At 54.7% G+C, this 13,640-nt stretch overlaps 1 protein-coding gene across 1 annotated transcript in view; it reads left to right on the plus strand.

The window, feature by feature from the left end:
• The first annotated feature begins 503 nt into the window (after positions 1 to 503).
• The window catches only part of Ephb2 (EPH receptor B2), a 180,945-nt gene continuing 167,808 nt past the window's right edge, over positions 504 to 13,640 (plus strand). The window contains exon 1 of the mRNA XM_057783744.1: positions 504 to 681. Within this exon, the coding sequence (XP_057639727.1) occupies positions 621 to 681 (61 nt within the window). The 5' untranslated portion in view covers positions 504 to 620. The remainder of the gene's footprint in view (positions 682 to 13,640) is intronic.

Genomic DNA, 13,640 nt, shown 5'->3' on the forward strand with positions numbered 1-13,640 from the left:
ACAAGGGGGTGGCACTCCCGGCCCTGACAGGTAGAGCTAGTCCCCGGCTTTGGGTAGCCCCTTCCTCGCTCCCCACCCCCCCGCCCCGGGTCCCCTCTCTCTGCTCCTGTCAGCCGCGCCAGACGATCTCGGCTTTGCAGCATTCAATAAAAATTGAGAAACATTTGGGCTGAAAACGCTGCTTTATCTGGAGGAGCCACAGCTTGGAAGAGACCACTGCTGCGCGGGGGGGAATATGGGGTCCCAGACGCCAGGGTGCGTGGGGTCACGGTATTTCAGCGCGGCTGCTGCACCCTCCGAAGGAATATAAAATACTAACAGGGTCGTGTCTCGGGCGTGGTGCAACCCGTGGGCACGTGGAGTACAGGCGCAAGATTGGCAATCTAATCCCGGCTCCCCCCGCGCCCGCGGCTCAGGTGGGCCGTGCCCAGCGCTGGCGGAGCCCGGGTCCCCGTTCTGCCCGGGCTGGATGGCTCATTCTGCTGGCTGCGCGGCGGCGGCGGCTCGTGTGTGTGTGCGCCGCGCCCCGCCGCTCCCCGCCGGCCCCCCGAGCCCGGGGCGCGCGCTCCAGCCCCGGGATCCCCGCGGCGCCGCGGCCCGAGGCTCCCGGCAGCGCAGCGATGGCCGTGCGCAGGCTGGGGGCTGCGCTGCTGCTGCTGCCGCTGCTAGCCGCCGTGGAAGGTGAGCGGGGATGGGGGCGGGGAGCGGCCGCCTCGGCCCCGGGTCGCCCCCTCACTCGGCCCCGCGGTCGCAAAGTTTGCCCGGGGGCCGGTGCCGGGCGCAGGTGGCCGCAGGGAGGTGTGGTCGGCGGCCACCGCTGGGGAGGACGCGGGGCCCCGCGGGCGCCCGGACGAGCGGCGTGCGCTGATTGACTGTGCCAGGAGGAGGCGAAGGGACCATCTTGCCGAGGCTTTGTAGCCAGCCCGGCGAGCGCCGCCCAGGGCCGGGGACTCTGCCCACTGCGCACCCGCCACCCGGTTCCCTGCATCCCCGCAGAGCCCGGCGCTGGCCCTGCCTGGCTAGGCACCCGGCTCAGAGGCGCGGGCCCGGCGCGCAGTGGGCGCAGCAAAGTTTGGCAGGGAGCGTTCCAAGGGAGGCACCGCGACCGCGCCAAGGATTGGGGATCCCGGGCCGCGCCCCCTTGGATGCAGTCTGGGCGACCCGAAGAGTCGGAGGACCCGCGGAGTGGAGAGAAGCGCTCGTGTCCCCCACTCCTTCGTCCGTGCCCGCACGATCGCCCGCGGCGTACAATGGGGTCCCCTCCCCAGAAGGACTGAGCGGGGGATGGGGCAATGGGCATCTCTCTTGCGCTCGGGGTCCTCCAGGTACCTCCGCGGGCCACCGCCCTGAGGGCGACAGAGCTCAGCGTGGAGTCTGGAGCTCCGAGAACTCTCCAGCTGCCGTCAGAGCCCCGGCCAGATGCTTTGCCATGTGTTGTTGGCCTTGGCCTGGGTCTCAGGGCCTCTCCCCGAGGCCTCGCGCTGTGGTACCACCCGACCCCCCGGGGGCGGGAGTGGCTGCCAGGTGGTCGCTGCTCGCTGGCTAAGGAGGGAAAGTTGTTAGCGGGGGTCTGGGTGTGTCCTCCAGGAATGGATGGGCTGGTAGGACCAGGCGTGAATCCTAATAATGGTTCTCACGTGTACTGCGCTTTACAGTTTGCCAATCGCTTCACAGTTTATGAAGTACTTTGCTCTCAGTGGTTTACTGCGTGCTGCACGGTTGACAAGGTACTTGAAGCCTTCTTTGCAAAGTGCTTGCCGGCCGACAGTCGTGTTGATTCCTTCAAGAGAAGTCTTCCGGGAAGCCAGATGGGTCGAATTTTTTTTTTTTTGCTGGTTTTAACAAATAGGGAAACCCGCGGGTTCAGAAAAATCCCGTCTTACCCATAGCCATTGGGTGTTAAAAATAGGCCCTGAGTCTGAGGTCTTTGAAACAATTGACTGTGCTTTCTTGCCCCTAAAGAGGGTGACTCCTTCTAGGAGTGTGCCATCGGGGGCTTGAGAGGTGCGGCATAGAGTGTCTTATTCTTGGGCCACTTTGGGGTGAAGTGTGAAGAAGCCTTGAGGGGTCCAGGCACAACCACTGCAGACATGGTGGGGGACCCTGTGCTAGAACTTAGTTTCTCAGTAATGAGCATTTTAGTGACCGCAGTACGGGGGGAGGGTGCAGGGGGAGGGAAGAAATGGGGGGGAATCATTGGATGGCAGCCATCGTGTTTGGCACCAAGGCAGCTGTCCTCCGGCTCCTTCAGGATTTGGCGGCTGCCTGCGGTTTCCCAGAGTGGGGTGGCCAGGACACTGAGGGTGCCACGGGCCCTGGGTGTGGAGGGCAGCCCTGGAGCCCGGCTGCTGGCGGGGAGCACCCTGGGATTTGGTTGGTGTACCACTTATTACACTGGCTTTGGGGAAATGAGTCATGTGCTGGCCTGCTATACGTTGGGATGTTTACAGTATTATGGGGAGCTTGGCATAAATATTGCTATTTAGGTTGCAGTCAGTGGGGCTGGAGGGGAGGAAAATTGGCCTCTCTTGCACGTTTGAGAAGGCCTGGGTGTGTTTTTAATTACCGTGGGGTAGATGGAAGGGCCACGTCTGTCCAGCTCTGGCAAGTGGGTGGTTAGAATCTGGGGGGCCGTGGCCTGACTGGGCCCTGGCCCTGGACACAGGGCTGGTTGGTGGCTGATGTCACAAGATGGGATGGCTGCCCGTTTGGGGGCAGGAGTAGGAGGACGCTAGAGAATGTAATCCATCATGATCGGCTCGTATTGGACTGAGAAATGGTGTGAGGTAGGTTGCAGGGGCTGCTTCTAATTCACTCAGGACCCTGGGCCAGCTCTCTTCTTTGTAGGGGCCTCAGGTTTCCTAGATAGGGTCTTTGGCTATTCTCTCGGGATTCCATTATGTATACCCACCGTCCCATACTCTTTTCTCCAAGCCTCCTTTACTTCATCTGTCACTCAAGGGTGGGCACAGTGGCCATCTCACCTGTGTGATTGTAAGAACCACAGTGACTAGTGGATGGGGAAATAGTCCAACTGCAAGAATTGGGTATGGTCTTTGTGCTGGGAAGGTGACATGAATGGTCCTGCACATCCAGGGAGCTCTTGGACTCTCCTGGATGCAGCCCCATCTGTGGGGCAGCGTGGAGGCCAGAGGCCAGGGAGGACAGCTCTTGTCTCTGACATGGAAAGCCATGAGGCTCCCACCGCCTGCCTTCCTTTCTCCTCCAGCCGCTCTGTCTCCCAGCCCATTCCAGGGCTGGCTTGAGTTTTTCAGCCTAAGAATTCCCAGCTCTAGCCTGTGGAATGCTTGAGAGGAAAGGGGGTGCTCGAGAGGAGATGGGGTGCACTGCATGCGTGCACGCATGTGTGTGTGCTGGGGAGCAGTTCCCCCACCCCGCCCTGCAAGAATGGTGAGCATAGTGAATCACCCAAACCACAAGACCCCTCCAGGAAAAGCAAAGCATTGAACATCTGGAGCCGGGGCGTCACAAGGCAGAGAAGCCCCGGGACACATCTGACAGAGGACGGTGGCCGGCTCACTGCTAGATGGAATGTAAAGGTTGAGGTCTCCCCCTCACAGCCCTTCGTTTGCTCTCCAAATATTTATGGTGCTTCCTTTTTGGCTGGGTGGTGCTGGACCCCGGGGCAGGCAGGGAGGCAGGGGACAGGCTGACAGAGAAAATAGTTGGCAAGAGCGAATGTGTGAAGTGTATCCCCAAGCACTGCCAGGAGGAAGTCGAGGGCCACCTGGGGGTGCAGTTTGGGCTGGAAAAGGGTTATTTCGTCTTTTATGGCTCGATGCTGTGTTTCATTTTCTCACTCCCTGCTCTCCCGGCAATGAACTTTCTTAGCCACCTGGCGTTTTTTACAGATTGATCTCTGCAGAGTTGAGGCGGTTGACTTTGGGAGGATGAGGAACACATTGCCTGGCAAGCCAACAGCATATGGGAAGGCCCAGGGCTGGATGATCTGGCATTTCCTGGGGTGTGACCTAGGGGAGGGTGCCTAGAGGGCACCAGTGTGAGGTGACACAGAGGAGAGAGAACAGGCGGAAAGGCTGGGATGGTGGCCTACTAATGCGGAGGGAAGTGGGGAGCCATTGACGGTTCTTGAGCTCTTTACTGAGGGACCTGGCCAGGTTTGTGTTTGAAAAGATGGGATGACTTCAGTCATTAGGGATGTTGATTTAATCCCAAATAATCTAAATTGGGTTCTACAGAGTCACAGTAAGGCCAGTGCTCTGGACTGTGAGATTTAGGGATAAAGACAAGGACCTCCTGGACCTTTTGTATGTCCATAGTTATGGTACATGGAACTGCTCAAAAGCCGGTTTCCAAGAGGCCGTCTGTGACAGTATCAGATACCAGTTTTGCTACTTTGTATCCTACCTGCCTGTTTTGGCTTCCTAACACCATCTTTGGTTTCCTTGTTTCATGTTGTCTGGCACTCGGGACCATGAACCCCAGAGGAAGTGATTCAAGCTGCTTTGTTGACTATGGCATCCAAAGGTGCAGAGCTCCTTGCTCTGATACCCGGGGCACTGGGTAACAAGTGTGCATAAGATGGAGTATTGAGTGAGTGAACACGGGATGAGCATCGGAGAAGGAAAGGGCCTGGGTAACCAAGGAAACCTTCCTGGAGAGAGGGTCTGGGGATGGTCCAAACGGGAAGTGTTTCAGGGTGAGGGATGGACAGTTCAGCCAGAGGGCCACATGGATTCCTTCTGATGAGGGCTGGGAGCCCAGCTGTCTTCTGGGGCTTCGTATGTCTGGAGGCCTGGTGAATGTGGGGTAAATTTACAGTTGTTTCCTATGGAAGTTTGTTTTTTCTGTTTCTCGAGGAGGTAGCTTTTGTAGAAAGCAAGGCTTCGCTTTAAAACCCAGCACTGATAATTCTAATCAGATGAATCTGGTCTGTCGCCCATCCGCTATCTATCCTTCATCCACCCCTCCGCCCTCCACCCTCCACCCCTCCATGCATCCATCTGTGCTCCATCCATAAATACACCTATCTTTCTATTTTATATTCTACCCTCCTTCCACCTATCATCTATCCATCCATCCATCATTCATTCATTCATCCATCCATCCGTCTGTCCATCTTCAGGGGCAGGTTGTGGGAAACAATCTGGCTGCAGTAGAGAACAGAGCATGCTGACCTCATAGATGGTGTGTGAAGACACTGTCTTCAGGAGCAATGGATCTGGGTTCGAATGTGAACATTGCTTGCTGTGTGGCTTGGGACAAGGTGCTCATACTCTCTGGGCTTCATCTCCTGTGGTTCCCTTGCCAGACAGTCAGATAGAGATGTGCTGGTTTGGGATCGGGGCTCCTTGCCTTGTCTGTAGGTGTAGTCCGTGATGACTGGGCTCGGATGTGCCTACCTATTTGGCTTGTGATTGTTTGGGTGTCGGGCCCCTGGCCCTGGGACAGCGCTCTGAGTCTGTGAATAGACTTCAGACTTACCATCTAGGACCCTGTGGGTTAGAGACTACCCACAGCTCTGCCCTCTGGTCACCCCGAGGTGGTCTAGAACCCTGGCTGTGGAGGCATCTCTGCCGTCAGGATTCTCACCTCAGTAACCCTACCTCCAGAGTCCCGTTCATCTGTCAGTGTCAGTGCATCCGTCTGTCCTGCGGCAGCTCCAGTGCCTCATGCAGGTTGTCCGGGCTGTTTCTGACCCCTGCATCGAAGCGTCCTGCTAGGGACATATTCTCTGGGTGCTCATGCTGGCCTCGAACTGGTTCTGTAGTCAAGAAAGACCTTGAACTCCGGGTCCTCCTGCCACTGTCTCCCAGTTGCTGGGATTACAGTTGTGCACCGTCACTGCTGGTTTATGGAGTGCTGAGATTTGAACTCAGGGCCTCTTGCATGCTAGGCAGGTATCCTCGCTACGAACTGAGATGCATCCCCAGTCCCCTGTGGACATCTTTGAGGACCCTTAACCCGGGCTCTCATCCTCTCAACTCTGCCTGCCTGTGTTCACCTGTGAGTCTTGGCCGAGCAAGATCCTTACACGTAGGAAGGGTAGGTGGAGGGTGGAGCTGGCTGGTGGCAGGAGGGGCCCTGGGCTCCCGTTGAGGTTGAAGCGTGTAGATCAGGTTGGAGTTCCTGACAGAGGCAAATCAGATCTGTGTGCTGGCCCCAGCTTGGCAGTTTGGCGTGGGGAGCGTGGTGGGGGAAATCTCCATTTTAAGCATTCTTCTGATCTTTCTGTCAGCGAGTAACACTTGTCCCCAGTGACCTGAGATACAGCCCAGGACTTCTGAGACAGAAGTTTCACCAGGCATTAGAATCTGGTAAAGGCCAGGCTGAAATGATGCCCAGCAGAGCCTGTGCCCACCTCCTGGCACCTGGTGGCTGCTGACTAGGAGGAGGAGGAGGCCCAGCAGGAGGAGAGTGGGAGGGAGGAATGTTTGTACAGCTCCAAGGGGTGAGGTGGCCGTTGGTGCAGCACCTGGAAGCTTCCTGATTGGCATCAGCGAAGCAGACCTGATAAGGCCTTGAAAGCATTTTAGGGCCTTTTAAAGCAGCTGCCTTCCGGAAGGTGGGGGAAGGGAACTCCTGTGTCACCTGGGGCTCACTGAGGCCACTGAAGCCTGGGCCTCATTAGGTGAGCATCCCAGAGCTGCCTGCTCCCCCCCTTTCCTCCTACCCACCCCTGTATGCCCTGCGAGTGGGTACACCCTCCGAAGAGGATAACCCTTCCCACTCCTGTGACCTTAAGCCAGCATTCCACCCAGAGCCTCAGTTCCCTCATTTGTAAGCGCCAGACGGCCTGCTGGAGGCACTGTGCACTGTGCGGTGAGGAGAGGTGAGAGCCAGTGTACAGATCTGTGCTAGCACAGTGACCTGATACTCAGCCACACCCCGCTTCATTTGGTGGCATAACTGAGATGTGGGTACTCTCTCCTCCTGTCCCCAAGTCCTTTGGTGTAGCCCTGGCTCCCTTCCCTCCTGTCCTGTAAGCAGCATGTGTATGTTTGTTCGTACACACATGTACATGCACACAGAACAATATGGAGTCCCACCATCCCGTCCTGTGTGTCCTTAAGACTTGTGGCTTACCCTCTCTGAGTTTTAGTTCCGTAGTCTGTCACATAGGAATAATGCCCCTAGCTCTCCAGGTGGTTGTGGGAACTGTTCCCTTCCCTGGAGGAAAGTGAGCTCAGTGAGTTTCCGGCCGGATGAGTGGAAATAAAACCTTAGAAAGCCTCAGTTGCTGAGTCCTAGTGAGAAACTGGGCTCAGAGCTGGGGGGAGAAGGTGGGGCTTGTTTCATTAGGTCCTTTGTCACCACCTCTCCCCGGCCCCGCCCTCACCTGCAGGAGAACAGTAAAGACACCTCAGGCCCCTGTGTTCTAGAGCCGGGGTTTAACTGACCCTGGCTGGAGACTAAGAGGCCCCTCAGCCTGTCTTGGAGGGTTTCCCTCAAAGGCCTTGCCCTAGTTTAACACCACCTCCATTTCCTCAAAGGCCTTGACCCACTTAACACCCCCAGAACCCCTCCAGGTTCTCCATGGCCACACCCCGCTTTTGGCCCAGTGCCTCCCTGGTTTCCACTTCCTGCCACGAAGGTGCCCATGGCTGTGATTCTCTGCAGACACTGCTGAGCTTGTCTGTGTGTCCCTCAGGTCCGTGGTGACCATGTGGTCATATCCATTTTACAGATGAAGAAAAGGAAACCCGGATACTGACTGTCCTGGGGTTACCGGGGGAATGGCAAGGTTTGGATTTAAACTGGGTCTGGGTGGCACTGGAGGAGCCTCCTCCCCTCCAGCTGCCTCTGCAACTGGGCTTCAAGCTCAGAGGTAGGCTTGGCTCTGACAAGGGTCTCTGAGGCAGCTGTCCAGCCTCCGACTCCATCAGCATCCTGAGATAATGCAGGCGGGAGTGTTCTGGAACTCACAAACCGGCCATAAAAGCGCAATCTCCGTCATAACGGTCAGAATAATGTTGTTGTAAGTTAGACAAATCGGGTGTTAACACTGTATAGTGGGTGGGGGCCGCCACTGAGAGTGGGGACTGTGGAGCTGTCATGGGAAGGCTACTGATAGGACTGGAGGGTCATGTGCCCTGTGAGTGCCGTGGCCACCCTCCAAGGGGGCAGGAGCCGGCGGTTCCACTTCAGATGTGGGGAAACTGAGGCCTGAGAGAAAAATGTGACTTGTCCAAAGCCAGTGACTTGCTGTAACTGGGGCCTCTCCACAGAGCCCAGGAGTCACCATTCCTACTGAGTGCTTAGACAGCATAAAGAAGGATAGCTTTATAGAAAAATTCATGATTCTGGCTTCCCTGAAAGTCGATCTTGCTTCCCAGGCCCACATTGCCACATGGCCACGGTCAGCTGGAGCCCAACGGCAGCCGAATCCTCGGATTCCCCAAGTACTGGGTGACTCACCACTACCTCACACATATGTTAGCATTACTCTCCAGGCTCTGTAGGTTCAAGCTGAACCCTTGAGTCTGGCGCAGACTCTGTGGGGACCTGAAGACAATTGCTCAGGAGTCTGCTGGGCCTTGGCCGCCCCTTCTACGCCTTGGGCCGGGCTCCTTCAACTCTTAGGTTCATGACCAGGTGCTGGGCCCCATCCAGGGAGAACACTACAGAAAGGACATCTGTGGTCTGCTGCTGGGTAACAAGCAGCCCCCGAGTCCTAGCTCAGAGAGGGGTGATTTAGGGCTTTTGCTCCAGCAGGTTGATGGCTTTGGGAGGTATTTGTTCTGTTCCTCACATCTTGGAGGAGATGGCGTCAGCCAGGATCCTTACAGCGAGATCAGGAATGCCAAAGTGACCCTGGGGACAGCTGGAGGGCTGGACCCCCTCACTCCTCAGTGTTTCTCACCCATCTCTGGTCTACCCCGAGCACCCCAGGGGGCAAAGCAGAGCTCCAAGCCTTTCCTTTCTTGCTTGTTCTGCTGTGCTGAAGATGTACCAAGGCTTCATGTATGTTAGGCCGGTGCTTTACATGAGCTACATTCCCAGCCCATGTAAGACTTGTAGCTTTAGTAAGAACATCAATAAAATTATGTATGATATATATATGTATTATATATTATTGTGTGTATGATATATGTGTGTGAGCGTGGTCATACATGTGTCATGGTATGTTTGTGGAGGTCAGAGGAGTGGGTACTCACTTTCCACTGATGTCCCAGGGACCCAAACAGGTCATCAGGCTTGTGCAGGAACCTGTTACTCACTGAGTCATCTCACCAGCTTGGATTTTCTGAGACTAGGTCCCTGTAGCCCAAACTAGCTTTAAATTTGTGGCAATCCTCCTGCCTCAGCCTCCCAAGTGCTGAGATTACAAGCATGCACTACCATTCCCAGCTTCCATGTCAGCTTCTTGGACAGTAACAAAATGTTACCCTCTGGCATCTTACGAGTTAGCACCAGTCCCAAAGCCAGCTTGGGGGCATCTCAGGCTCCCTCATGAGGGGTCCCAGGAAGGGAGGAAACCCATGGTTCCATTTTCCATTCAGACCTCAAGAGAAGCCCTTTTCTTGCCAGAGACTAGACACCGTTTAACTGGATTAACTCCTCACCAAAGCACACCTTGGAGGAGATGCTCAAACTTCCAGACTTCCTCCCATCTCACGCCATCTTTCCACATGCTCTGGGCTAGCCTGTGCTCCAGATTTTGATCTAGGCTGCCCTGGGTTCTTTGGGGCAAGGTCTATTCCGTGCAGCTGATAGCCCAGGGATGGGGAGAACAAAAAGCCAGGAGGTCCATTCTTTGCCCTCTGCTCCTTCTACTCCACCTCAACACTTTTCTCTCTGTATCTTTCTTGTGTAATTTGGCCCTGAGCAAGCAGGGACTCTTGTCACCTTGTGACCCATGGCCAAGTTAGTTTCCTTTCTTTCTTTCTTTCTTTCTTTCTTTTTTTTTTTTTTTTTTTTTTTGGTTTTTCGAGACAGGGTTTCTCTGTGGTTTTGGAGCCTGTCCTGGAACTAGCTCTTGTAGACCAGGCTGGTCTCGAACTCACAGAGATCCGCCTGCCTCTGCCTCTCAAGTGCTGGGATTAAAGGTGTGCGCCACCACCGCCCGGCCCCAAGTTAGTTTCTAACAGATGTAAAAATCAGGGAACCTCCAAGTTAGTGAGGGTAGCCAGGGACAAGCTTTTTCAAGACTTTGTCTGAGGTTCGAGGTCAAAGAAAGAAGCCTTGGTCTGGTGACATGGGATTTGAAGGTAAGGTCCTGGTATAGGTGGCTTTGCCCCCTTGGGCCTCAGTTTCCTGAGGAGTTATAATCAGCCACCTGTGATATGTGTGTCAAAAAGCAACTGTATTCTTCACTTGACTATAAAAGAATCTGAAGGTGTGACTGTGGCTGTCGTTCTTGATGTGGTCAGGGGCCGTCACATGTGCAGGGAGGCAAGGGGAGGATGTGAAAGGTTCGGATGTGATTCTGCCATTGCTGTGGAATCTGCTTTAGAGCACAGGCTGGCTCAGAGCACAGGGAGGTGCGTACGCGTGGTGACATGGGCGGGTGGAGAGACCTCTCTGGCATCACCCGCAGAGACCCAGTGGAGGGTGGGCCCAGGCAGTGCGTTAGTGGGATTTTCTGTGTTAAACCAGTGGTTCTCAATCATCCTAACGCCGCAACCCTTAATACAGTTCCTCATGCGGTGGTGACCCCCAACCATAAAATTCTTTTTAGTGCTGCTTCGTAACTGTAATTTTGCTACTGTCATAAATCATAATGTAAATATCTGATATGCAGAGGGTCTGATGAGTGACCCTTGTGGAAGGGTCGTCCGACTCCCAAAAGCAGTCAAGACCCACAGGTTGAGAACCACTGTGTTAAACCTTTGACAGGCAAGAAATACGGCTCCTATCTGCTGCCTAAATGGGAGATCAAGTTCAAAGTCAGACAGATAATAAATTACAAGTATCTTGGTTAAAGACACACCCCCCACCCCCCAGACCCAGGAGCTGGCCTGGCTTGTGGTCAAGTGTGCAGTTCATGTTAGAAGGACAGTGGTGTCCCAGTCCTGTCCAAAGAAGACAGGTACTATACCCCCGAGCACCCCTTTTTTTCTGCAGGAGTTGGGGCTCAGTCTTGCATGTTTATGGGGGAGCTATCACACCTAACCGTGTTTGCCAGCTGGATTTTGCTCACAGGCCAAGAGTATGCAAGCTCCAGCAGGGGTTCTGATGTCACTGTGCCTGATTCTAGGGTCTTCGTGCTTGCACAGCTGGCATTGTACTGACGGAGCTGTCTTCCCAGCACCTGGAGGAGGTGACTCCTCAGACATTCCCAAAGCACAGGCAGGTGAAGTGTGAGGCGGGTGATGGAGACGGTGCATGCTAAGATCTGGTAGAAGGCCCATGAATGTCCTGTGTAGCTAGACTGCGGGATGGAGTCCTGTGTGTGCCCGAGAGCAGAAGCTGCCAAGCGCAGAGGCGGGGTGCAAGCTGCCTGGCCCCAGCAGGGAGAGCGTGAGGTCAACATTCCCATTATGGCGACGACATATGTCCACAGCACCAACTTGTCACTTGGCCCAAGTCCATGGGAAGCCGGAAGGACAAAAAGCATCTGAGCCCTGTAAGTGGGGAGAGAGCGGCTTTAGAGCACAGTGGGACTCGACCCTCCTGAATGGGCCTTCTCCGCCTCTCCCAGGAGGCAGGGCCTGGGAACAGCTCGGCCAGAGCCCAAGGGGCCCTTTTGGAACCCACAGAAAGCTGGGGCCCAGGGAGTCTGCTCAAGTCAGGGCCCCGGTTGTGACATCCTCTTGCTTGTGCCCATCAGCATCAGCTGTCACTGCTCACAGCCTCAGATGGCAGCTCCCGCGGTTCCAGGAAAGCAGTGGGAAGGCTTCTGAGGCGCCCCCAGCACTTGGGACCCCCTTGGACCAGTCCCTTCTGGAGCCAGAGGGGTGATGAGGCTGGGTCGAGGGGAGCTAGGAGGTACAGACAAGGGCAGAGAGGAGCACCTGTCCTGGATTCTCTGCTTCTCAGCTCTGTCACTTGAGGTGAACCGGCCTGGGGCTGGCCAAAGATGACTCTGAGTTTCTAATCCTCCTGCCTCCACCTCCCAAGTGCTGGGATGGGCAGCACCATGCTTAGTTTGTGCAGTATTGGCTGTCAAACGCAGGACTTCATGAATGTTAGACACACAGTCTTCCCACTGAGCTGTGTCCCCAGCTATGGTTCAGCTTCCTGAGTCTTAGTTATTCACCCATCAATGAGTGGAAGGCCCGCTGTTCCAGGTGCTAATGGGGGAGTAGAACCCCCACAAATCGCCCTCTGACTTCCACTCACAAGCATGTGCACACACAAGAATGTATACACATATGTGAAATCAATATAATAATAAAAAATACTTTATAAAAATAATATTTTAAAATAATTTTTTTATTTTATGTACATTGGTGTTTTGCCTGCATGTATACCCATGTGAGGGTGTCAGATCACTTGGAACTTGGTTACAGACAGTCATGAGCTGTCATGTGGGTGTTGGGAATTAAACCCGAGTCCTACTGGAAGAGCAGTCAGTGGTCTTAACAGTTGAGCCATCTCTCCAGCTCTCAGTTTGGTGTTTTAACCACTGATTGGTATATGGGGGCCTTGAATCTCAGCAGGGGAAGCAGGGCCCGCCTCCCTGCCGCCTGCTGGATGTGCCTCCATTTACCCAGTTCTGGCTGTTAAGGGACTGCTAGCAGGTTTACCTTTGCCAGACAAGAAAGGCACAGAAACTTAAGGAATTGCAGCAGAAGGTGATGTAGGTATCATAGATGAGGTTGCTTGGCCCTGAAGTTTCTGGGGATTGATTTTCTTTCTGATGGATCTGTGTTGTAGTCACCAGAGCACAAGCCCCTGGCCCATAACTGGTTGGTGGGGTGGTATGGGGACCTGTGCTTTGAACTGATTGCGTGTGTGTGGTGTGTGTGTGTGTGTGTGTGTGTGGTGTGTGTGTTCTGGGGTGAAACCTAGGACAAGTGCTAGGCAAGTGCTCTGCCACGGAGTTACTCTTATTAACCCTTTAAACCCGTTCTTCTTGCCCCCCTTGGACTTGTGGAACCTACAGTTTGTTTCCTATTGCACCCTGCCCCCGTTCAGTACTCCTTCATCTTCTTGCTCTGGCATCTTCCTGCCCCTTAGTAAGGTCAAGCGTAGATCTCCTCCTATCCGAAGCCCTGATTGCCTTGTCTTTGGTGGTCTTGGTGTCCTTGGCGGTACCTTGCGTGTAACTCTATCCTATTTCTCAGATTACATCTGTTGTACGATGGGTCAGCATGTCCACTTCCTCCCAGCTGTAGCGGGAGACCCTCAGCTGGAATGGTTGAACGGTGCATGGTGGTACAGAGAGATGAGCAGCTGAGCAGTGGATAGCTGGGTGATGGTTGGATGGATGAGTGGCTAGACAGACAGAAGAAGAGTGCCTGAGCAGTTACATGGATTAGATGGCTGGGCAAATGATGGACAGGCAGATAAGTGTATGGGTGAGTGAGTAGATGGATAAATGGATAGATGGGTGGGTGAATGGATGGGGTGGATGAATGGATAGAATTGATGGTAGATGAATACATAAGTGTGGCTGGCTTGGCTGGCTGGGTAGATAGATGGGAGGGAGGGATGAATGGGTGGTGGGTGGGTAGATGGATGGGATGTATGTATGTATGTACAGATGTATG

This window comes from Chionomys nivalis, chromosome 11 (genome assembly GCF_950005125.1).
Source record: "Chionomys nivalis chromosome 11, mChiNiv1.1, whole genome shotgun sequence".
NCBI classification, from domain to species: domain Eukaryota; kingdom Metazoa; phylum Chordata; class Mammalia; order Rodentia; family Cricetidae; genus Chionomys; species Chionomys nivalis.